The 26,020-nt window shown below is 40.2% G+C and overlaps 3 protein-coding genes and 1 long non-coding RNA gene across 5 annotated transcripts in view; 3 read left to right on the top strand and 1 right to left on the bottom strand.

The window, feature by feature from the left end:
* The window catches only part of LOC113108110 (interleukin-1 receptor accessory protein-like 1-A), a 69,248-nt gene extending 65,293 nt beyond the window's left edge, over positions 1-3,955 (top strand). The window contains exons 9-12 of one of the 2 annotated variants that reach the window (XM_026270933.1): positions 188-334; positions 520-690; positions 1,295-1,339; positions 1,557-3,955. In XM_026270933.1, coding sequence (XP_026126718.1) covers positions 188-334; positions 520-690; positions 1,295-1,339; positions 1,557-2,278 — 1,085 coding nt within the window. In that variant the 3' untranslated portion in view covers positions 2,279-3,955. The remainder of the gene's footprint in view (positions 1-187; positions 335-519; positions 691-1,294; positions 1,340-1,556) is intronic. The other variant, XM_026270934.1, reaches the window with a different exon arrangement.
* Positions 3,956-9,062: 5,107 nt separating this feature from the next.
* Positions 9,063-9,771, top strand: LOC113109288 (zinc-binding protein A33-like). Its single transcript, XM_026272912.1, has 2 exons — positions 9,063-9,173; positions 9,254-9,771. Exons 1-2 carry the CDS (start codon positions 9,143-9,145, stop codon positions 9,460-9,462), a joined length of 240 nt encoding a protein of 79 aa, XP_026128697.1. The 5' UTR covers positions 9,063-9,142; the 3' UTR covers positions 9,463-9,771.
* Positions 9,375-11,515, bottom strand: LOC113109289 (uncharacterized). Its single transcript, XR_003292923.1, has 3 exons — positions 11,412-11,515; positions 10,718-11,072; positions 9,375-9,471 (listed from the first exon to the last, which is right to left on the bottom strand). It is a non-coding gene; the product is annotated as an uncharacterized LOC113109289 (long non-coding RNA).
* Positions 11,516-14,108: 2,593 nt separating this feature from the next.
* Positions 14,109-16,619, top strand: LOC113109287 (uncharacterized protein C13orf42-like). Its single transcript, XM_026272911.1, has 3 exons — positions 14,109-14,941; positions 15,302-15,446; positions 15,653-16,619. Exons 1-3 carry the CDS (start codon positions 14,528-14,530, stop codon positions 15,901-15,903), a joined length of 810 nt encoding a protein of 269 aa, XP_026128696.1. The 5' UTR covers positions 14,109-14,527; the 3' UTR covers positions 15,904-16,619.
* Positions 16,620-26,020: the final 9,401 nt, after the last annotated feature.

Here is a 26,020-nt window from a genome sequence, read left to right as displayed (position 1 = left end):
ATTGCTCTATAAAGCTAGTATAAAATGTTTTATTTCTCTTTTGTTTTTAATTTGATTGTCATTAGCAATGCTGCATAGGATTCTTCCATCACAAATGTTGTACAAAAGTATGCTATGCTATGCTATGTTATTCCAGGAGTATTATATTTGTAATACGTTCTTTCTCTTTCCATTTTGTCTCTCTCAGTGGAGCTGATGTACACCATGGAGTTGGCTGGTGGACTGGGTGCGATTCTTCTGCTGTTGGCTTTGTTATTGTCGGTGTATAAGTGCTACAGGATCGAGCTGCTGCTCTGCTACAGGCATCACTTCGGTGGGGAGGATACAGACGGAGGTAAACGCCACACACACTCCCCCTACAGGAACTAATGAGCACGACACTGCAGCAGTTACATATTTAGATTCTAATTTCTACATTCTTTTGGAATTATTAGTTACAACTATTTTTTTTTCTCTGCGTCAGAAGTATTGTAATATTTCTAAAATGTATTGTTAAGTGTTTCTTTCTTTTCCCCTCAGAAAATAAAGAGTATGATGCGTACCTGTCCTACAGTAAGGTTGAGCTGGACCAATGGGGTCAGGAATTACAGGAAGAGGAGCGCTTTGCTCTGGAGATTCTCCCTGACGTCCTGGAGAAACATTACGGATACAAACTCTTCATCCCTGACCGAGATCTCATTCCTACCAGCAGTACGTGCCGAATGTGTGTTTTGTGTGAATGTACAGTATGTCATTGTTAGTGTGTTTGTAAATGTTGTCTTAAATGTTTCAGACATTTTCATTAGCTCATGACGTTCAAACAAATGTCATGAATAGTCAGAAAAAAATGAATTCCTGTGAAGTTTTAGGAGTGTATTCAGAAACAACAATCACAAAGAAACTTGTGTAAAGATTTGACAAACAGCACTAATTGTACAGAACTAATAAAACACCTTGATCATTCATAATGGATTGTGACATTTTTAGCTCATTAATGTGATAGCAGCGCTGGATTTATCTTGCTTCCTAATACTGCGAAGTAATTTAATCATTTGTAATTAAACTCCCTCATCAGCATTAATATGACCAGAAAGCCTTATGTTGACTAGAAAATAGCTTGGTTAAATAAGAAAATAAGTATTTATTCCAAAAATTAAGTATATTCCAAAATGTGGGCAATAATAATAGTACCATTTGTTTCCATTGCAAGCCATCAGAGCCAGTTTATGTGACGCGGTGTGTTTGTTTGCATCATATGCCAGGTGTTTTTGCCCTGTGTGTGTGCTGTGTCTGAAAGCCGAATGTTTATGTCCAGGTATGAGCAGTCAACATTACCAGGATGACACACATCTTCTTAGAGGTACAGCTTTGTTTGAATGCAAAAACACACGTGCACAGATTTACGGTGTGCACAACATGCATCCATTGTGCATGCAGATAGTTCTTCATGAATGATTGTGGTTGTTCTGTCCTAAATGTGCGTTCGTCTTCAGCTGTGCATTATTTTCAGTCCTGGTGCCACCTGTTATTTTGCTATTACAGTTTCTTGCTTTGTCTGTGGTGTTTATCTCCTGTAGCGTACATAGAGGACGTGTCCCGCTGCGTAGACATGAGTAAACGCCTGATCATCGTGCTGACCCCGAGCTACGTGCTGCGTCGCGGGTGGAGTATATTTGAGCTGGAGTCCCGTCTGCGCAACTCTCTGGTTTCAGGGGACATCAAAGTGATCTTAATCGAGTGTGCCGATCTGCGAGGAGTCATTAACTACCAGGACGTGGAGGAGTTAAAACAATCCATTAAATGCCTGAGTGTGGTGCACTGGAACGGCCCACAGAGCAACAAGCCCGGCTCGCGCTTCTGGAAGCAGCTCCGCTACACCATGCCGTACCGCCGCCCCCAGCAAACCCTCACCAATCACGCGCTGGATGCCAGTGAACCCGGCCCCTTCGCCGACCTGCAGACCGTCTCGGCCATTTCTATGGCTACGGCTACGTCCGCCGCCTTGGCGCCGGCTCACCCCGAGCTGCGCCCGTCCCTGCGGAGCTCATACCGCTCGCACTCGCTGGCACGGCAGAAACACTCGCACTACCGCAGCTACGACTATGAGCTACCCTTCACGGCCGGAGGAACACTGCCGCCCCAGCACACCTATTGCAACCTGCCCCTCACCCTCCTGAATGGCCAGCGGCCCGTCAACAACAAGACCCTGCGCCAGCATAGCCTGGATGAGCACCACGGCAACAACGCCATGCTCCCGCTGCTGCCCAGAGAGACGAGCATCTCCAGTGTCATCTGGTAAACACAGAGAATCCGAAACCCGCACGGTTTGGGCCGCCTGGCAGTTGGGGGACTAAATAAGCTGACATACAGCACAGGACACGGTGAGGTTAGTGGCTTCCTGTGAGCGGGATGATCGTTCTGTCCACGCTAAGTGGGTCTGAGGATGTGCGTCTTCTTTTGGGCATTGATCCGGCAGCGAGGGACATCGTGGTGCCGCGTCTGTAGGCGTGAACTGAGCATATAAAATCACACCACATGGAGGTATACAGGGTCTCGTGTAGATGTTAGCGTTATATTTGTAGCACCGCTGTCTTCCTGTCTCCATGTTGGGTTTGATCACGCCATCTATTTTTACTCGTTAACGCTTGATGCTTTTTGTTTTGTCCCTTCCTCTTTTTTAGGTTTGACAACATGGACATTTGATTGAGATGTTTTGCTTTTTTCTACCTTCTTTTGAAATGGACTGAAATATTCCTCGTTTGATTTTAGCTACTGCAGTTTTTGCTCGGAAGCTACTGCGTTTTGTTGCGTCCCTCTTTCTGTTGTCCGATGTTAGGTATGTATTTATGGTTTTAATTGCAAAACTTTCAAGAAGGAAATATATTACAAATTATGCAAAATATATGAAAGCCTAAAGGGGTCGACAGAGGTGAGCTGAGATGGGTGCTGTCTTCTTTTACAAGAGGAATAGCACCATTTCTCAAATATTAAGGGGGTTTTAAATGATGAGAAATCTATTTTTATATCAGAAGAGTGATGATTCTCTCTAATACCACAGGGTCAATGGGACAATGGGACTGGAGACTCTCTTATTTGTGCATTTGGGTATTTTATACAGTTTGTTATGTTGTTCTCATCTTTGGAGAGAAGGAAATGTTCTATGTTAACTTCTGAAAGAATAATCATTTTTATTTATGTTCGTAGTCTAGGACTTTTGATCCACAGGCAGACCTTTTCACCTTCTTTCACATTTCTAATGTGTTAACTCTCAGTCTGACGTCTTAACACACTGGTTACATGCTTGTCTTTTTCTCCTCTAGCTGCTGTGTGACTCAGATACATGCTGGCATGTTTCACAGAGGAACACAGGCCTGTATACTCGCATTCTAGTATAGATTGTCAGATAACTCCGCTTGACAACATACCATATGATTTAATAAATGCCCAAAATCAACATGTATTTGTTGTATCTTGTCTAGAGGTTTTCCTGATCTAGGGGTTTTCACTTATGGCAGCATGTACTGAAAAACACAAAGCTAGAATCAGAACCAAGAGGTTTGACAGTAAAAAGAGGTCTAACTGTATAAAAAAAGATAAAAGGATCAGAAACGATTCCTGTAATTTCTTTTCTATTTTTCTTTGTTCTTTTTTTTTTCTTTTTTTCACTCACAAAAAAAATTGTTTATAAAAGATAATTAGAATTATGTATGAATGTTTACCTCTTGAGTATGCATAGAGACTAGTTGTGTATCCTGATTTGAATATTTACTGTATTATGAACAATAGCTATCACAGAGAGATGTGTGATCTCTCTAGAGACACAATCATTTTTCTTTTTATATTGTTTCTCACTGTGTACAGTAAAGTCAGAAACCACTATAAGCTGGTCAGTGACATTTTTTGCACGTGTGTGTGTGTGTGTGTGTGTGTGTGTGTGTGTGGAGTGCACTGGTTTGGGTGGTTTACGAGGACACAAATTTGTATAATGACATGGGTATGACAGAGGTATTACAATGTGAAGGTGGTTTATGAGGACACTGCATATGTCCCCACAATTCAAAAGGTTTAAAAAACATGAATGGTGTTTGTTTGTTTTTTTGAAAATCTAAAATTGCACAAAATTTCCTGTAAGAGGTAGGATTAGTTTGTACAGTATAAATTCCATTACACCTATATCCCCATAAACCACAAATACCAACATGAGTGTGTGTGAAGAGGTTCTCTCATAGTGGGTTGTCTGTATAAGACACTTATTTGAGAAACACAAAGTTTTAGGTTCTAGGTGAGTTGCTAAAACTGAACATTTCAATTATGCTTATGAACAAAATGCTACGTACTGGATACTACAGGTAAGCAAAAAATAATTTCATATCATATGCATATGAATGCACCTCTTTAAATAAAAGAGAAAAACAACATCTAATATATGCACTTTTTTCTGTATTACTACAGACTGTGACATCTAAAAAGATTCTAGTTTATGCTTTATAATCCTTTGGGTTTGTTGTACAATGGAAATGTGTCTTTGAAAATAGCATGTAGCCCGATATCATTAATAAATATTTTACATAAAAAGACTTTACGTAATTATTGAATATAAACAGACATATAGACATAATTAAAAACAATACTCAAGTGACATCTCAATAACTTGAAGATAAATGCCAATGCAACACATTAAAGTAAAGTTTAATTCATAGTTAATGTATTGGGTATCATGAACTAACAATGAACAATACTTCTACATTAATTATTATCTAGGTTATAATAGTTGGCCCAAAAATTTACTAAATATTTTGTCACCCTCAGGCCATCCAAGATGTAGATGGGTTTGTTTATTCATCAGGATAGATTTGGAGAAATTTAACATTGCATCACTTGCTCATCAACGGATCCTCTGCAGTGAATGGGTGCCATCAGAATGAGAGTCCAAACATTATGGACGTTTTCTAAAAGCTTTAGAAAAAATAAGATGACTAGTCAATCAATGAAGGTCTTGTGAAAAGCTGTATTTGTAAGAAACAGCACAAAAAAATTAAAAAAATAAAAATAAATAAATAAAAAAATTTTAAAAATCACAATTTCACTTTTGAACAGTGCTTGAGCTGTACCTATTTCTCTCCTGATTCAGTCAAGACAAGCTTTTCACTGGAGACAGCAATATTACAGACTTTTAAATAAAAACATCTTGATGGATTTTTACAAACATGCAGCTTTTCACTTGTTTAGATATTAATTGATGGACTGCAAGTCATTTGAATTACTTCTGGATTTTTTTATCAGCTGTTTAGACTCTCATTCTGACGGCACCCATTCACTGCAAAGCACCCATTCATTAGCAAGTGACATAATGCTAAATTTATCTGTTCCAGTGAAGAAACAAACTTTTTTTATCAAAACTTTCTTTATTCCTTTAATTATAATTTATAAATATGATATTGTTAACTGTTAATTTGTTTATTCTTCATGATATATTAAATTATGTTAATTTATACCTATGTATTTATATATTAACTTGAAATAGTACAAATGTATTAATAAATATTTAGAGAAATTAACATTAGCTGTTAGTTTCTGATATATAAAGATTAACTAATGATAACAATTTTATCCTTTTATAGCAAAGTTTTGCCAGGATTTATATAATTTTGCTGTCCAGTGAAATTTTCCAACATTAACTTTTTTCTTCTTTCTTCTTTTTTTGCCTTGACTTCTTTTGGATGTAGTCAGTGTTGCTGTGAAAGTTACTGTCTATTATGTGCAGAGATATTTAAAGCTGGTGACCTTCTTCACATCCTGGGCTGCCAGCTCAAGCGTAACTTTCTAATCATGGCTCCTTCGTCTTGGTGATATTAATGTGTAGGGAGCTGTTATCAAACCTGAAGACACGGCTGTCAACATACTGGAAATAGACTATTTACATCCTTCTAGCAAGCGACCAAAGCTGTATCATCAGCAAACTTGAAAGGAGCAGGTCACTGTTGTTACTCTGCACTTGACTGCTATATATTAACATGATATAACAGGAGATGCAGCAGCACACATCCCCGAGGAGCGGCAGTTGGATCGGATGAGGGGCTGTTCATGCAGACTTGCTGAAGCAGCGCTTTGATGCAAAGGACAAGCCTGCTGTTCACATTTACATCATGTAGGAGGTACTTTGGGGTTGGACTGTATTAAAGGCAGAAGAGTTAGTTTTATTCAGATGCTGTTGGACATTATCCAGCAAGGTAGCTTGATAAGCAAAATGTGTGGTATCGGTAAATTCAAATTCTTCTGATTAAAATACTTTACATATACTGTAGAGGCCTCATGCATTTAAGGAGAACTGAGGGTCAAATAACATTCAAAGATTTTGCACATGGAGTTCTGGGTACAGGGATGTAAGAGATGTCCTTCCAGGCCAGAGTTATAATGTTTCTAAAACATTAGAGTAAACACAGGTCCCTGCTGTGCAGCGCTCCTTTAAAACCTTCCCCTTCAACACATTTTGATCAAACCTCAGCTTTTAAAACTAATTTAAACCTCAGGCAAGGTCTGTCAAACCAATATTCAAAGTTTGTCTTGGTGCATTTGACTTTTTCCAGTTTCAGAAATGTCAGGAAAAATAAATGTTTCCTTATTTAATATTTATTTATTTATTAATTTTATTACAACTTGAATGCACATCAGTAATGTCAAAGGAAAAATAAATGTTTCCTATATATATATATATATATATATATATATATATATATATATATATATATATATATATATATATATATATATATATATATATATATATATAATTTATTTTTATTCAGTGCCACAAAAACCAGGGGAACACACACTTCTATTTAATAACTAAATCCTTATAAAGGCAGTGATAAATGCACATTGGTTTCTTTTTATTTCCTATTTGGATAAAAATTGTGTGAGGCACGTTTTAATATGGATGGATGCACTTTATTGCACTTTTTTCGGACTGTTTAAAAACACCTGCCCACTGCCATGATAAAGCTTAGAAGACCCAGGACAATTTTATATAATTCCGACTGGTCTGAAAGAAAGTCATATACACCTAGGGTGAGTAAAGCATATTTTTTTGACAAATTAACCCTTGAAGATTTGAGATTTGAATGCGTCTTAAAGCGCCCCCTTGAGGACGACATTTAAGATTCATAAGGTGTACAGTAGTTGGAGAGACACTTCTCTAACTGTGAAACGACAAAGAACAGAGTAGGCAAACCCGTTCAATCATGGCACAACAGTCAAGATGTACAGACGACAACACCCATTAAAACAGAAGCAATTGTGTGTGGACTCTGTGATCGGTTTGAATCCATCCAGATGTAATAAATACAGACTGTTTCATGGAAATAAGCTTGTGAACAAAGCGGATGTTGGAGGAATTTGTTAACAAACTTCAGGATACGACTCTAGCCATCCGCGGCTCTTGTGAAACGATGTTAATGAGGTACGATCTCGTGTCCAAAGACGCAGGACGAATTTAAATGCACATGCAGGATATGCGGAAGAAGACCAGGGAGAAACGGTGTGCTCCTTCAGTTCTCACACTAGAGGGGAAGAGAAGACGAGAAGTGATGGACAAAGCAGCTAATGATGCTGATAAAAACACTAGATCCAGCTCACTACAGTTCACTGACAGCGCTGCAGCGAAGGTATCAGCAGAAAATACTGGACCAAAATCACTGGCAGCATACAGTAACCTTACTTGTATGTGGTCTGTGGGATAATACACGGTAAACTGTTGACTGACTGACTTGAAGCCAAATTTATGCAGGCAAACGTGAATAAATTGTGACATATCTGTTTTCCACTGTTCAGAATAAAGTAGCCTACTTAATAAATATCACGTGTCAGTTATGTTTTAATAAATAGTAAATAAACAGCAGGCATTACTCCTGGATGTTTCAGACAGTAGTCGCATTTGGTAGCCTACTCTGACATGATTTTTATATTGTATAAAAATATATAATTATATTTTTATAATGTATAAAAATATATAATTATATTTTTATAATGAATTTTATATATTCTCCATCAAAACATTACAGGGTAAACTCAAAACTGCATCAAAACATTTACAGGAGAAACTAAGAGCATCTGAGGAGTTTCAACAGACTTTGCATAATACAGCAAAACATATGAAGGTCAGAATTCAACTGTTACTCCAGTAAAGTGAAAATGTTTATATATCTATTCAACTTATTTTTTTAACCTTTAGTTAAAAAGCCATTTCCTGTGAATTTTGTAACATTGTATATTTTTTTAATGGGGAAATTATTCTGACTGTGCTCAGTAATTTGCAAAAACATAGACTTACAAACCAACAAAAAAATGACATGGCATTTTGACATTACACACCTTGACAAAAAAGTGATAAAATTGTGGATCGAGACCCTACATGAAAAAAAATCGATATGATATTTTAGCCATATTGCCAACTCCAAAGTTTTATTTGCCCCTCTAACTAATGTGTTTATGATTATGATAATAAATTAATATCATATAAAATAGTTCGAATGATAAACTACTTTTGAACAGCTAAAAAAGCTGGAAGTGCTCATTAAAGTTAAAAATGGTTGCATACACACTTGCATTAAAAATAATGTGGATAGACTGTAGTGTTACCATTGTCTAAAATGCTTTTTTTTTTTTTATCAGTTTCAGGCCCAGCACATAGAGGGTCAGATCAAGGAAGAGTTTGAGAAACTTCACCAGTTTCTATGTGTTGAAGAGTCAGAGTAAGGATAACTAAAAGAAGGAAGGAAGAGCAGCAGAAGAGTCCGTGAATGAGAATATTGAGAAAATGAACACAGAGATTTCCTCTCTTTCAGACACTACCAGAGCTGTAGAGAAGGAGATGAAAGCTGAAGATGCTTTATTCCCACAAGTATGAGGCATGTCTGTTTACGTACAGCAGATTCAATATACTGGAGACAAATGCTACGTTGTTCTATAATCAATATTTTTTCACAGAAGTATGATGCCACTTTGAAAAGGTTTGTATGGTTTCTCCTCTTATGAACTCTAACCCTAATCACTGACTACTGAGTGTTTTTCCAGAGTGTCTCAGTGTAAAGCGCCAGATCCAGAGGACATTTCTGGAGTTCTGATCAATGTGCCAAAACACCTGAGCAACCTGAAGTTTACTGTGATGCAGAAGATGCTGAAAACTGTTGATTACAGTGAGTAAAGCACACAATGAATTAATCTCCATCGTAAGAGTCATTTGTTTAATTTCATGTTTATGTGTCTCTCTCTTCAGCTCCTGTGACCTTTGACCCTAACACTGCTCACTGTAATATCATCCTGTCTGAGGATCTGACCAGTGGGAGATACAGTGATGAGGAACAGACTCCTGAGAATCCAGAGCGATTCGACATGTCCGCATGTGTTGTGTGCTCACAGGGCTTTGACTCTGGCTCTCACTGCTGGGATGTTGAAGTTGAAACACAGGCTGGTTCCTCAGAGTGATGACCGAATCTGCTCAGAGGAGGAATAAAATATTCTCAAGGAGAGGAATCTGGCTGGTGGGTCATTTCTGTGGAGAATATAAAGCACATGAACCACCACAATCACTAGCTCTCCTCCCAGTGAAAGAGAAACTGCAGAGGGTCAGAGTTCAGCTGGACTGGGACAGTGGAAAGCTGTCGTTCTCTGACCCTCTTACTGACACTCGTATGCACTCTTTTACACACATGTTCACTGTAAGTTTATTTCCATCCTTCAGTGTTGGCTGTGACATTTCTCCTCTTCATATCTTACCTGTAAATTCCACAGTAAAAAAAAAAAAAAAAAAAAAAAAAAAAAAAAAGATTTGCTGTAAATCGTTATTAATCTTGACCTAAAATATGTCTTCATTTAATAATCTTTGACTGCTGATGTTTAGACATATAATAAATAAAGAAATAAAACATGCTTATTGATGACACAATGTTGAGACTATATTAAAAGGCATGTACATATTTAAAGGAATAAATACCCAATAATGAAAATTGTCATAATTTTTTTTCAACCAAAAATTATTACAAACCCGTTTACGTAAAAGAAAATATTTTGAAGTATGTGGGTAACCAGACAGCTGCTAGTCTCCAGTGACTTTCATTATCCACTGAGATTATATATCTTAAGTCTTTTTTGAAGCAAATCATACATTGTGTATAAGCTATATGTCCCTTTCAGTTTAGGCGATTCAACTTTTATGTCTAATTAGATTAGACAACAATAGTTTTTTGGAACCTTTTGATCAGTGATTGAATTCTGTTTACAGATTTTTATTCAATTGCTCTCACAGCAGTATTGTTATTGCCAACTAAACCTATTAAAAACCTTAATTACCACTTTTGGAAATTAAGCTGAAGTACAATAAACATTTAAATGTAAAGTATAAAAAAGGGAGAAAATTTGAAATGTTGCCTTGGCAGATAATTAAAATATGTTCTTAAATTAAAATATGTACTTAAATTTTTACAACAGAAATAATAAATATATTAAGGCTATTTAGAAATGTTAAAAAACGAATCATTTTAACAAGTTCATGAAATAAAAATGAAAACTGAACATGCAAAAGCTTATTTAAAAGGTAAATAAATAATATAATTATACATAAATAATAATAAAATAATATTGTTTTGCATACTCTTTGCATATTGTTTTACTGTTTTTTTAGCCAGCACATGTGTGTAGCCTACTACGTCTAATGCTGGTTACACTTTCTTCCCTCCAGCACCTTGAATTCCTGTTCCCGTGGACCAGAGGAGGCAGGAGGGAGGGGAAGGGAACATCCCCAGACAGGAGGAAGGGCCCATGCTCAGGGTCCTGAATGAGATTGCCCTGTACCTCCAATGTGCTGGGCCTGAGTGGCAGCACCTGGCCACCGGCAATGTGTAAATCACTGTAATGCTGGCAGATGCTGTGGCAGCTTGAGGGCACCAAAACTGCCTCTGCGTCCGCATGCCTGGGGATATCCACACCTATGGCAAGTTGCCGTCCTGCTGCAGGGTCTGTGGGGGAAGGATGGGTTCCCCCTTGGGGTTGTCTGGTCTGGGTTGTATCCTCTAGGGATGAGTGGTCAGGGCTTTGTGCTGAGAGGTACACATATATATAGAGGTACACTATATATACACTTCATATACACTTCATATACACACACATACATATATAAACTTTATTTAAAGATAAACTACACATAATGGTCCATATGGAATCTCAAGGCTGGCCCATATAAAAATGTAATATCATAGCTCAGTCCATCTCATATTACCCCTATATAAAGGATTCTTGGACATATTCGCATGACCATCTTCCAAAATTTACTGTGATTGTCATTACTCAAAACGTCAGACCAACTAAGAATCCAGCTAGAATATGGGTGACAAAATGAGAATTATCATAGATAGATATATAAAGGTTCCTAAGCTTACCTTTTTTCTACTTAAGAATTTTTGATTGTTGAGCTGCAGTGGTTCTGTGCAGTTCTGTCTCTTTCTTTGAGTCTCTGACTCAGTTTCTATGCACTGCTGTAATGGGTTTTATTTCACTGTAAGTGAAAGTTATGCTATAGTTGTTCAGTTTTATGCTCCACTGAAGGAGGAAGTGAAAGTATGTTGAGATTCTGTCTTCCATGAAAGTTTGGAGTCACATTTATATGCATGTATGCATGCCTGTTCTCTTTATGCCAGCTTGTTATATTAATTACAATAGACTTCAATGAGCTGTGCAATTTGTGTAATATGCTATAGCCATCAACAGGTTAAGAGTGTTTCCATACACCTCAGATAAGCACATTCCACTCCCTTTGCTGTGTTTCCCCTAGACTTCCAGTCTTTGTAAGATGGGGTCGTTGGTAATTTCCATAACTGAGAGTAAATTCACTTTAAGTACACAAAGCATAAAGGCTACTGTTGTGAATTAAAGGACTGTCTGTGCTAATAGGTGATGGACCATGGTCCTACTCTGTGTATTTATTGGCTCACTGTAATATGTCATTCTTTTTCTCTTAAACTGTCTCACGCTACTTCATGCAGCAGTTATATTTTGCAGTTTCATTAGAATGAAAAATGTCTCTACAGACCACATATTTCCCTTAAAACCAATGTCTGCACCTGCAGCTTTTTGGATTCTTATGTAAGTCTTCCTATCCCCATTTCCCCATTTTACCAATGTAACTCAAACCATACTAGACACGTAGATTGAACCCTGTTCCACGTAGCGGTGGTTAATCGGCTAAAGGGACGGTGACAAAATGCTGCATCACCTATATTCATTATTCATGTGATGGTCTGTCTATATAAAAAAAGAAAGATTGCCTGATGAACCAACAAACAAGTGAACAAGCACATTTCTCGCAATGTTCTCCCAGTATGCACTTAGATATGCACAAGCAAAACATTGTTTTCAGAATGTTAAAATAATTAGTGCTTATTTAGACTCAGACTAGAATTCAGATCACAAAGTCAAAATGTTTTAAGGCTTACAACACCTTGCGGAGAGTCTCAGGCCATTTTTATTATTGTTGCTTTATTTATTATATTTTTTTCTCCGTTTCAGTGCTCAGACTTTATCTGACCAGCAAAGCTGCTACACAGCAACATCCCACAAAACCTTGCATTTGTGATATTCCATCTCATCACTTATTCTTGAACACACATTTCATGAAACTCCACAATCATAAGATTAAACAACTATAGGAAACACTATAAGCAAAGAAAATAGAAATATAAAATAAAACATAATAAAAGTTATTAAATAAATAATTATATGATAAATGAGATAAATGACTAAATAATGTGAATAGTCAAATGAAAAAATTCTTAAATGTCTGAATTAAAAAATTACTTAAATGTCTGAATCTTATAAATGATTGCATGATTATGTATGAGTAAATGATTGCTATCCTGAAGCAACACACACAATTTGCCTTTGAGGATCCATAGATCCTTCAATACACACAAGGAATAAACTCCCTTAATGGTGACCACACGGCTCCCAGAGTCCACCCAACACCCCATAAGAAACTTTAGCTGTCCTCTAGTGGTTCTAGCTCAAGTGTCTGAATCATTTGTTTAATATGAATGGATCTGTAATCATCTTTGCTTTTATCTTTTGATAATATATATGAAACACATCTGTCTCAGATGTATCCACTGATAATTTATCAAAGAAATAACATTTTATTTATTTATTTATTTACAGTAGCAGGAAAGTAACAGGAAAAACAAAGTTATTTTGAAATATGTTTCCGACATGCCATCAAGTCAAATATAAAAGCATCACAGAACATCAGTTAATTTTAATATATTTAAATATTATAATTTATGACAGTTTTAAATTGGTCAGCTTATGTTCACATTTAGCTTGCTATTTTTACATTTAAAAAATCAGTTTGAATTGTTAATGTACGTGGGTTAAACAACAATGCAATTTTCCTTTTCCATCTTTTATTTATATATTTAGTTGCATAGTAAATGTTAAATAACATTCTGAATTATAAACTTATTTCTTTTCTTGAAAGAAATCTGAAGAAAGAGTTTATTCAGAATATTTAAATGCAGTTCAAAAACATGAAAGAAGCAGTCAATTCTTCATAGGGATATATATATATATATATATATATATATATATATATATATATATATATATATATATATATATATATATATATATGTATATATATATATATATATATATGTATATATATATATGTGTGTATATATATATATATATATATATATATATATATATATATATATATATATATATATATATATATATATAGTTTTGTTAGTTTTTTTACATATAGGTCTATATAAATATTACAGTTTTTCTAAATTATTATCTATATTTGGAAAGAAAAGTAAATAGGTTATATATAATAGTTATTATATAGGAAATATTTTATCCAGGGTTATTTATGGTTTACCTGAAGCATCCTGAAATTGTGGATACACATCTACATTCTGATTAAATAATGTTTATGCATACGACAAGGCATGTTATTTAACAAGTGCATCATGACTAACTGTGATAGCCAGCACAGGTGTGTAGCTTACTACGTCTAACGCTGGTTAATTATTCATGTTATTAGTGTTACGTTACAAGCGCACCGTCTCCATGGCTGGGTTAGAAAACTACCATGACTTCTTTCATAATTCATACGGTAAGAAATGGTCATCGTTTGCAATGTGTCCTTAACGCGTTTGGATCAAAAACAGCACTTCGTCACCATGGACAAAATCGACCAACAAATCTCCGTCTTGGCTCTGAATTCCTTCAGGATATAAAGTTATAGAGAGAGGGATATCACAGGGATATGGAGAAGCAGAGCACGCTGACTATCACCAGTAAAAGTAATTTTATAGATTTAAAGGTTACTAAACAAGCAAGACGTCTTTTAATATTTTCAAGTGATTTACGATATAAAATGTTTTGATAAAGAGCACAATGGCGATAGAACCCTCGTGGGGTTTGAACCAACGTCCTTTCTCATATCAGCCCTGATATTTAACCAATAAACTGCAGCACCCAGACACCGACTGTGATGTTTAAGAAAATCAACGCAGTTTTCCGTCCGAACCACCTTGGACCTCGCTCACGGGACCGGTTCAGGCCCGATGAGGACTACCACAGCGCGTGCACCGTCAAACTGGTCCGGAGCACGTCGATGCTTGTGGTGGGGGAGAGCAGTCACGCGCCGCAGGACTCCACGCTGAAACGGAGCGTGAGCGCCGTGAGTGTTCAGACCAGCACGGCCCTGTACTACTACCAGAGCCGAGAAGACCAAGTTTGGCTCTACTCCCAGAACCAGAACTGCTTAGAGTACTTACAGGAACTGGTCGCGCTCAGGCGGCAGTACACCAAGAGCATCAGCGACCTCAAGAACAGCGAGCGCAAAGAGACCGCGTCCCGCAAGAAGAAGCCCGCACCCCGGCCCCCGCAAAACAGAGCTGCACAGGTGAGATGAAACAGGACAAGGCTTACATGTTTAAACATAGAAAGAAGTGTTGAACATTGTTAGGGAAAAGTAAAGTAAGTTATACCAGTTTGTCTGCTATCAACCAAGTCGTGAGGTGTTTATTAAGAATTTTAAGGGGTAAAACAGTTTTAGTTTTGTTTAGTTTAGTCAAAGTGTTATTTCATTACAAGATTCCCGAGTTCAAATCCAGGCTCGAGAACCCGCTCCATCTCTCTCACACTTCGTTTCCTGTCAACTCTAAACTATAAAATGTATCATCATAAAGACAAAAACGCAAAAACAAAAAAAAAAAATGCAAAAAATGGTATATAAAAATGTATTTATCATCTTATTTCAAAGACTTCAAGGCCTGGACCTTCTGCTCCACCTATCCCAAATGAGGAAGACACACTCCAGTTCTTTGATGCAGTCATTGCAAGCTGTGACCCAGAGCCAAGTCGAAAACCACATGTGGACAATGGACATGCAGATGTAGACTTCATAGGTAAGTCTGGAGCTTATTAGGCTACTTAATCTCTAGTGTACAAGGCAGCATGGAAAATACAATTGAGGGATGTTGCACACGTGTAACAGAAAAATTGGTCAACTAGAAGTATTTAGTTTTTTCCCCTTCATGTTTCAATCCTCCATCTTTTTATTGTTCGTTATGTCTGTTTTTTTTTCCATACTACCATTTTGATGTTTCTACAGTGGCAACCAGTACCAGTGAGCATGACCTTCACTCTAACTGGGTGCTTCGGGATCCTCATCGAATCTCCATGACGGAGTCGCAGCCCAAGAATTCAGAAATCAGTCACAGGCAGGTAGCCCAGCAGAAGGGGGTCATGGGAAGCACAGGCAGCAGGAGATGTCTGCAACGAAACCCAATCCACCTGCCAAAAGTGGTGGAGAGTGCCTTTCAGACTCTACGTTTCAAACCCAAGCTCAAGAAGAAAGACTAGCTGCTTAAGCGGTTCCGCTTGTTGTGCCCAGAGGACAACTAAAACTTCACAGCTGTGCAATCAAGAAGTTGGATCTGGAAGAAAGAATAAGGAATAATCTGACACACCACAGAAGATCTGACCTCTGTGACGCATGTCAGTGTTTACTCACTGCCAGAGCTTCATAAATTATACACAGCAGATCAGAATCTCTTTTTCGGTAGCTTGCAACAGCAAATGCTTAAGGCCATTAATAGAGCGTAACCACTGAACAATCACCCTGTGCACTGATTCCAGACAGAGCAACTGGAATTTCCTTACAACAGTAACACAGATCTGAGGATCACTTATCTGATGAACTAGTCAGATAATTAGACAGGGATCAGACATATGAGAGATGCTAAACACATAAAGGCCAAGGAGATAGCTATTTATTGCCTAATTGTTATAGGCTAACCTTAAAGGGATAGTTCACCCAAATAAAGGCCAAGGAGATAGCTATTTACTGCCTAATTGTTATAGGCTCACCTTAAAGGGATAGTTAACCCAAAAATTTAAATTTGATATTTATCTGCTTACCCCCAGGGCATCCAAAATGTAGGTGGCTTTGTTTCTTCAGTAGAACTCAAAAAAGATTTTTAACTCAAACTGTTACAATCCGCCAGTCATATATTGTAAGTGGATGGGAATCACAGCTTTGATAGTAAAAAATAAATAAAACCAAATTAAACCCTGTGGCTCGTGACGATACATTGATTTGTAAAGACACAAAATGATTGGTCTGTGGAAGAAAATTAACAGTATTTATAGTTTTTTTTTTACCTATGATTTTCACTGCAATGACTGAACTTTCCTGAGCCCGTTTACACAAACTATCTTCTACTTCTTCAGCATCCACATGGGGCGTCTTCTCCTTCCTGCTTTATGGTAGATTGCAGACTTATAAGTGCATTACCGCCACCTAGCTCTCAAGTGGACCATTAGCCACGTTTCCACTGTCGAGCTTAAACCGGGCGTGTCACTGTCACTTCTGGTGCTTGATTGTGCCTCGTTCGGACTTCCTCGGGGCCAATGGCCAGGGTTTTTTGGCCCGACAAAACCCTTGGGCCAAAGAGGGCCAGCTGGGGAAAGGTGAGTGGTTATGAACAAAGGCGGAGTTTCTGCGCGTCTGGAGATCGTCAGCACCGCGGATCATTTCAGAAAGATAGCAGCTGTAACACCAGCATTAAAGACTTGAGCTCAAAACTTTCAGTCATCAGCGAATGTTTGAAATAACTTGATCCGATGTGGATTATAATCACTAAATGTAATTATCAATGAAGATTCGGGAGGAGCGCGTCAGATACTTAGCCTAATCATCACAGGTGGACCACAATCAAGTAATGAATCCCACAGTATAAATATCGCTGACTTACCTCTATCCATTGACGGTTTATCAGCATGCTGGTTCGCTTCGTCAGTCACCTTATCACAGACCCAATTTCGTACCAACGAAGAGCGCTAAACAGGGGATTTATAAGACCTGCTGCTTTTGCCGGACCCGAGATCATTTCTACCCAGCCAAACACGGCCGTTGAGCAGCATTAAGCGTCATCGCGACAGCTGCCATCCTCGCCAAGCCACACATCGTGGCCATTAGACCGTGCAACTCCGAGCTCGTCTTGCTCGATACACGATCGTGCCGCCCGAGACCGAGCTCTCGTAGAGCGCTGGATTGCAGCAGAAAGAATCCAACCACGGCTCAGTCTTTCACCACGGCGTTCCGGCCGAGTGGCAGTGTGAGGCCGCTTCCTCTAGCGGCGCAGACTAATACATTTCCAGGCGAAGACGCTAAAAAACAGGTTCTTCTTTTTCTTCATTGGATTTTTACGGCAGTTCGCATTCAAAGTGTTGCATCTAAAAGCAGTTTTGCGGCTAAAGTTTTGTTAAACTACGTCTTGACGTAGTTCTGTCTTCTTCTAGTAGCGTTTTATGGCGGTTTTGGCAAACCAACGTAAAGGTGCATTACCGCCACCCGCTGATCCGGGGTGTGGATCCCGCATAGATTTGGACTACAGATCCACCGTTCCGTCGGATGATGATGCCACTTTTAACCACGAAGCCAAAGGCATTAGGTTAGATTATCGTAATGCCTCGTTCTCAGGCCTTCCAGCTAAATCGTTGAGCAAGCTTCAGTATTCTGCCGCACGCTTGTACTTCTCCTCGCGAACACATTACACCGGTTCTTCCACAATTACACGGGCTTCCCGTAAACGTGAGAATTGATTTTAAAATTTCTATCTTAGCATACTAGGCACTTCATGGGACTGCACCTGAGCATCTTTGTGAACTCATCAGTCCTTATATTCCATCACGCTCTCTTCACTCTACTAACTCTCTTTCACTTCACCAGCCATAATGTGAACTAAAGACCATGGGGCAAAGAGCCTTTTCATATGAAGCCCCTAAGCTATGGAATGTACTTCTTCTGCACGTCAGATCTGCACCTATGTTGGGCGATTTTAAAAAAGTTGATTAAGTCACATTTATTCAAGACTGTCTGTCTTTGATGAATTGTTGTATTGCTTTTGGCGTTTGTTTCTACAAATAAAATGCATTCTTATTATTATTTATTATTATTATTATTGTTACATTCGCCTTACAGCGCACGTTTAAACCTCGCCGAAATGATACAGACATAAGTTCAAAAAAAAAAAAAAAACTTAAGTCTCTGGATAAAAGCGCCTGCTAAATGCTTAATTTAATTTTAAAATTTTAATTTCCATGCAAGTCTCCTGGTAGGACCAAATCATTTAGGGACCTATTTTACCATTCACTGGCGTGATCACTCAAAATTAATCTAAAACGCATCTGCCCTCGTGTTTAGATGCAGGATAGCAAGTGTGAGTAAAATTACCATCGCCTTTTAAGGACCGTAATACGAAAAAACCGGAAAGTAAATCTCTTTAGAAACCACTTGGAAGCGAATAGCACATAACTGCTGTTAACCCATTTGCTGCAAGCATCGCCAACGCCCCCAGTCTACGTTTCATTTCTACAGCACGTTAAACATCACTCTCTTACTTGATCTGGATAAACCGCGCATCAATTGAAGTCCAAAGACTTTGGCTTTTATATTTGACCAATATTTCGATAAAACATAATTCCAGTGATTAATTTTCCATCATGTCAGGAAAACTATTCCTATTCCTGAACGGTAAACGTCAAAGTGTTAGCTCATGGACAAATGTTGATCATGGATCTAGTCAGAAAGAATCATGAACAGAAACATCTTTATTTTGGGTATATAATTTCTGCCTCCATGCCAAAAATGGGGGGTGTCTGGTAAGGGGTTAACGTTACTGCTATAATCATGTCTTTCGGTACAACGCCTTAAAAAGACTAAACATGCTCAATCGTTTCCAAAAGCCTCTGTTTCCACAGTCCATAATACAACGTGAAAACAGCGTTCCAAACATATCCGCTCGGGAGTCCGTCTAAAGAGCCCGGAGGCCAAATGAGAGGAAAGATGCTTTCCAACAGGAACATAATAAGGTGGACAAGGCCTGAGGAATTGTCAAATCAGGCAACAAATTGCTAAGCTGGTAACACAGTAGGCTACCCATCCATTTTTAGCTTGCCCCATCAAATATTACTAACACTTTTTACTCTTCCCACAGCCAACATCTACAGCAGCCGAAGCAAGTAGCCTTTTATGTACCTCCTCACTGCCGCAGCAGTGTCTGCTCCCGCAGAAGCCTTTCCTGTACCTCCCCACCGCCACTGCAGTGTCTGCTCCCGCAGGAGCCTTTCCTGTATCTCCCCACCGCCGCTGCAGTATCTGCTCCCGCAGGAGCCTTTCCTGTACCTCCCCACCGCCGCTGCAGTGTCCGCTCCCGCAGGAGCCTTTCCTGTATCTCCCCACTGCCGCTGCAGTGTCTGCTCCCGCAGGAGCCTTTCCTGTATCTCCCCACTGCCGCTGCAGTGTCTGCTCCCGCAGGAGCCTTTCCTGTATCTCCCCACTTCCGCTGCAGTGTCCGCTCCCGCAGGAGCCTTTCCTGTATCTCCCCACCGCCGCTGCAGTGTCTGCTCCCGCAGGAGCCTTTCCTGTATCTCCCCACCGCCGCTGCAGTGTCTGCTCCCGCAGGAGCCTTTCCTGTATCTCCCCACTGCCGCTGCAGTGTCTGCTCCCGCAGGAGCCTTTCCCGTATCTCCCCACTGCCGCAACAGTATCTGCTCCCGCAGGAGCCTTTCCCGTTCTCCCCACTGCTGTAGCAGCGTCTGCTCCCGCAGGAGCCTTTCCTACACCTAAATATATATAAAAAAAAAAAATAAAAAAAAAAAAAATAATAATAATAATAATAAATAAATACCACACATCACCTCTGCCTAAAGGCATGCAATGCATCCGAGCTTGCGGTGATAGCATCATGTATCGACAATAGCCAAGACGATATTAGGCCCATTTTCCAACCAACGTTTTTTATAATAATCATTAGGCGGCCTACCTTAAATCGGCTATCAAACTGCTCCGTTTTCCCATCTCAGCACTGCATTTCCCGCTCGCCCGCGCTCTCAAAGGATGATGTGAGCCCGTAGGTTAAAAAAAAAAAAAAAAAAAAAAAAAAGTCACTGGACAAGCGAGATGACCGTAGTGCCTACTACATGAACTAGCAGTATTTAAATATAGTACTTATACTTAATACCAGTGTATCAGTACGTCCGAAAGTATTTTTTTTTTTTTGATTATTGGTGATTCCATAGGCTTCTTTCGTGCACCTGCATGGTCAAAATGGTAAATAGTAAGCTCAGAAAGTATAAAGAATCTTTCTCTTACTCCACCCATGCACGATTACATCGTCGATATGTACCATCGATCTCACGTGCTGACAATGACCACATTGCCGATACATGGCACCTATTTGGGGTACACTGGCACAGGAAATCCAATTTATTTTTGCACTCTTAATTTCGGATACTATGACTGCACCAAGATTTTTTCGGACTCATTATCGGAAGCAGCTCATTGGATTTGCTAAACAATTATTCAAGTAAGCCTCACAGCGTCTACCCTCGTAGACAAATAAATCATCTTTAGTATCGAACTCCCTGCCAGGCCCTGCAAGAGGGCTCCCGGTTGAACCAACCTTTGCCTTCTCCATTCAACTATCAGCAAAGCTTACTCGTTTGACATCGCAAGTATTACAATCCTGCCAGATGCTTTCCCACTTAATCAATCTTGCACTTTCCATCCGACCACCAGCGAAGCTTACCCGATTAAAATAGGCCGATTAACAAAAAAAAAAAAAAAAACACATTTACCTATCGAACACCAATGAGTACATTGCAGCCCAAACAAATTTTCCCTCCGATGGCAAGATGTACCCATCCAATACCGCAAGTTACGCTTTCGCCGAACACTAACGAGCTCTTCGCAGATAAAACAATCTCAATTTTCCCTCCCATGGCTGGAGAGACTACCCATCTGGTGTCGCAATTTTAATAAATTATAATAAATAAAAATAAAAATAAATATAGAAAATAAATAAATAAATGATAAATAAAAAGACACCGGATGCTGGCCATAGCCTCCCGACCAGATAACCTTACCTTTTTCAATCCTATGGCCGGCAAGGCTTCTCTCTTCGATGCCAAGAGCTTGAGCTCCCATCGGATGCTGACGAGAGCCTCCCGGCCAGACAACCTCACCTTTTCCATTCTGCGGCCAGCAAGGCTTACCCGTTCGTTGCCAGGAGCTCACACTCCCTTCGGACGTAGGTGAAAGCCCCCGGCTACCTGCTTTGCCATTCTGTCTCACGTACGGAGAGGTTTACCCATCCAATGCACGGAGTCAGGGCTCCCATTGAATGTAGGCGAGAGCTTCCCGGCTAGACAACCTTACCTTTTCCGTCCTTTGGCCAGCGAGGCTTAACCGTTCTATCCGGGAGCTAAGCTCCTGTCGGACGAAGGTAAGAGCCTCCCGGCCGGACAACCTTTTCCGTCCTTCAGCCAGAGAGGTTTACCCGTTCGATTCCTGGAGCTAAGCTCCTATCGGACGTCGGTCCGAGCCTCCCGGCTAGACAACCTGACCTTTTCCACCCTCGGCCAGTGAGGCTTACCCGTCCGATGCGAGTGCTCCCATCGGACGCTGGCGACAGCCTCCTGGCCAGCCAACCACGACCTTACCCCGTGGTTTAGGTTACAAACCTACAAGCAAGCTGTTCAAATGCTGCAAGCACCAAACACACAATAAACTCTCCTTCCTTCCTATGGTCGCCAAGGCTAACCCGTCTCTTGCCGGGAGTAGCAAACTCCCTTAAAACGCTGACGACAGCCTAATGACCACACAAACTTACCTTTTCCATCCTACGGCCTGCGAGGCTCACCCAGTTTTGTCCCCGCCGGACGCTGGCAAGAGCCTCCTGGCCACCTATCGTTACCTTTTCTGTCCGCCATCCGGAGAGGCTTACCCGTTCGATGCGTGTGCTCCCTTCGGACGCTGGCGAGAGCCTCCCGGTTAGACAACCTTACCTTTTCCTTTTCTATGGTCAGCGAGGCTTACCCGTTCGATGTGTGTGCTCCCTTCGGACGCTGGCGAGAGCCTCCTGGACAGACTTGCTTTACGTTTCCACCCTACGGTCGGCGAGGCTTACCCGTTCGATGTGTGTGCTCCCTTCGGACGTCGGTAACAGTCTCTCGGCCACGCAACTTACCTTTCCATTTGACGGTAGGCGAGGCTTAACCGTCCGACGCTACGAGTCTCGTCCTCTCGCCAAATCCTGCAAAAAAAAAAAAAAAAAAAAAAAAAAAGCTACCCTCAGCTACTCTCACATCTTTTAACCCCGTCTGGCGAGGCTTACCCGTTCGATGTTCTGAGTTAGAGGCCCCATCGGATGCTGCGAGAGTCCTCCCAGTCGGGTTTTCCTTTCCAACCCTCCCCGTCCGCCGAGGCTTACCCGTCTGTCGCGTGTGCTCCCTTCAGACGTCTGGCGAGAGTCTCCCGGACGGGCCTATGCTTGCCAGCCGAAAGCGAGTCTCATCCATCCGATGCCGTGAGTCGGGATCTCCCTTCGGATGTTGCCAGAGTCCTCCTTGTCGGCTAGCCCAAAAGCTTTTTATCTGCCAAACCGAGAGGACCCAGACGTCCGTCATCCTGAGTCTCAATCTCCTGTCGGAGGCTTCATGGGCCCTCTCGGTCAGCGTTAGGCCCTTCACCCACTGAATAGCAGGGGCTATCAGCCAGTAGGGCCCGTACGCCGACACCGTGACCTATTCCGGTCGAGGCAACTCGGGTCCTCCCGGTCGGGCACCACAAACACGCTGCTCCTCCTCATCGGCCGGTAGGGCTCACCGTTCCAACGCCAAAAAGCTCCAGTTGAGCATCGGCCCGAGCCCTACCGACCGGGCGCCAACAACCACGTAGTTCACTAGCTGCAGCCGGTAGGGCCTACTCTCCCAACTCCCATGTCGCTCCCTCCGGAGTACGTAGGCCCTTCCAGCCTGCCAACGAGATGACTTCTCAGAAACCAAATCAGCCCCCGCCAGTACTCTGCTTTTTTGGGGGGCATTCTTTAAACTGGCGGCTGTCCTCTTGTACATTTGCCTTTTTGGGGGGTACTCTAGGTTCGGGCAATTCCCGAGCTCGGAGCCCTTCCCCGGACAGCACGCCAAATACGCATACCATACCTCAGCTAATTATATGTAAGCGTGAACTAGTGAAATGTAATTATCAATGAAGATTCGGGAGGAGCGCGTCAGATACTTAGCCTAATCATCACAGGTGGACCACAATCAAGTAATGAATCCCACAGTATAAATATCGCTGACTTACCTCTATCCATTGACGGTTTATCAGCATCCCTCCTCCACCCCATCTCCTCACTTCAAGTTCACTTTACAATATACGGGGAAGGGGGGGTACTCTAGGTTCGGGCAATTCCCGAGCTCGGAGCCCTTCCCCGGACAGCACGCCAAATACGCATACCATACCTCAGCTAATTATATGTAAGCGTGAACTAGTGAAACAAGGCAGAAATATTGATAAATGATGCAAAAGACACGCTAAACATTAACGTTACCAAAATAAACATGATAAATGCAACCACTTGGAGAAATCAGACGTCAGCTTCTTATTCTCTATCACAATCGTGCATTTATTTAGTAACATATTTTATCTGTCATAAGTCTTGTCTCGGGAGTTTAGCTCCACGTAGCCTATCATAAAAATATAATAATTTTTGTTTGGGAGCTTTTAAAAAATAGAGATCATTCATTCTAAATATCATTCATTCTAAATGTGACTTATAGGCTACAAATAAACATAAAGACTCGACTGAATAAGCAGGCTATTTTCATCATGCTTAAAGCTGCGGGAGGTAACTTTTTATGCTCTAGCGGTTAATAGCCGGAACTACTTCTCTCTGTTTATGTCTATGAAGAATCACAAAGGTACTGGGTTACTCCGCCGCAGTACCCCTGAAGCAATCTAAAATAGTCAGAATATAAACACTTATTATAGGTGCACCCTAGTGATTCAGTACAAGCTAAAAACTCGGTTTGGAAAATGGATTCATGGTGTACTCGCTTATTATATAAATTTTTCTACATTTTGAACACAAACAAAGTAACGGACCGCAGCTCTGATTGGTTGTTTTTTACCGGGAGCGGATTAATTTCTGCAAATGGCAATAGGACGACTGGGAGGACCTTGATTTTTTCACGGATTATCTGTCTCATATTCTACTGTCAGGACATAATGACAGGTTTAACAAATATGTAAAAAATATATTTTTACAAAAGTTACCTACAGCAGCTTTAAAGGGACAATAAGTAACTTTTTAGGTATTTTATTATCTAAAATCAATATTTTTATTCATAAATATGCCCTCAATGGTGTACGAATACCTATGCCAATGTTTAAACTAATCCTCGTAAATGAAGAATTTATTATCTTTATATACATGGGACGGGTAGGTCGACGGAGGCTTCCATGTAGTTCCGCCATCTTGTAAAACTATAATAGCAGAGAGGGACAAAAAGTACTAAGCCAACGCGTTTCCACAGCGCGTTTTCGGTCAGAGCCAGAAACGCAGGTGCAGAGCAGTGAGAGGCGCTTGAAACTGCACCGGCAAGTTTAAAAGTCTGGATTGCATTCTTATTATGGACCATACATATGCCGCGCCACAGGAGAAGAAAACATAGTCGCCAAAACAGTCAAAAATAGAACGTAAAAGGAAACATGACCGTAGATTACAGAAAACAAGAGTTAATGTCGGGGAAGCTTTTTCTAGGTGGAAAGAGCTAATGCTGGATAAAGATTTCAAAAGATACGCTGAAGTGGCCAGTTTTCTTCTCGACAGGTAAGTCAGTGTTTGATGATGATATCTAACAATGCACATAATTCAGAAAATATAACGAATAAAGAAGACATAACTACTAATTACAATATTTAATGTTTTCCACAGTTAGTAATTCATACTGTAACATTCGTTTGTTAGTTGTCATGTTGCAGTTTGTTTGAAATAACACACCTGTTCACCTGAAGGAAAACTCGACATTGTGCTATTAGAAGACATCCTGTCAAAGCTTTTTGGTACTTATCGCCTACCGTAGATGCAATGCGCATTTGAAAAAGCGAGGCGCTGGAGAGCAAAATTAGTTTGAATGCAAAATACAATTTCACCACTAGATGGGAGTAATTCCTACTTACAGTCCCTTTAAGCGTTAAAAATAAATAAATAAAATAGAAATAAATTAATTTCTGTGTGACTAATTGTAAGTCCTGATAAATTAATTCATTATGATCAATGTATCATTTATTCTATAGTAAAACATAGATGCTTTTGAATTTAAATATTTAACAAAACATGCAAACAAATGGCCGCTTTTATCATATTTGTTTTGTGATCGCGCTAGTTCTAGTGATTCATTTCTTAGTTTTCTGATAACTTCTCTTTGTTGCTGAAATGATGGGGTTTCTTGACGTTGTTCCTGAGAGGCATGTAAAGGTCGTGTTTTATTTAAGTGCAGCGGTGCTTCAGGACCGACAGTGGAAACCCTGTGCTATTCTGGCCTCGGTGCTACTGGCCCGAGGCTATTAGCCCCGCCCATTATAAGCCCTGGCTTGCACTGGCCTGACAGTGGAAACACGGTCTATTGA

Source organism: Carassius auratus, chromosome 9, assembly GCF_003368295.1.
Source record: "Carassius auratus strain Wakin chromosome 9, ASM336829v1, whole genome shotgun sequence".
NCBI classification, from domain to species: domain Eukaryota; kingdom Metazoa; phylum Chordata; class Actinopteri; order Cypriniformes; family Cyprinidae; genus Carassius; species Carassius auratus.
Note: the sequence above shows the minus strand (reverse complement) of the source record. Positions and strands in the feature narration are given on the sequence as shown.

Bases quoted from the DNA above. Each gene is read 5' to 3' on its own strand.
- LOC113109288 (XM_026272912.1), top strand. From the start codon at position 9,143: ATGCAGAAGATGCTGAAAACTGTTGATTACA. The intron at 9,174-9,253 runs GTGAGTAAAGCA...CTCTCTCTTCAG, and splicing joins GCTGAAAACTGTTGATTACA to CTCCTGTGACCTTTGACCCT.
- LOC113109287 (XM_026272911.1), top strand. From the start codon at position 14,528: ATGTTTAAGAAAATCAACGCAGTTTTCCGTCCGAACCACCTTGGACCT. The intron at 14,942-15,301 runs GTGAGATGAAAC...CTTATTTCAAAG, and splicing joins CGCAAAACAGAGCTGCACAG to ACTTCAAGGCCTGGACCTTC. The intron at 15,447-15,652 runs GTAAGTCTGGAG...ATGTTTCTACAG, and splicing joins TGCAGATGTAGACTTCATAG to TGGCAACCAGTACCAGTGAG.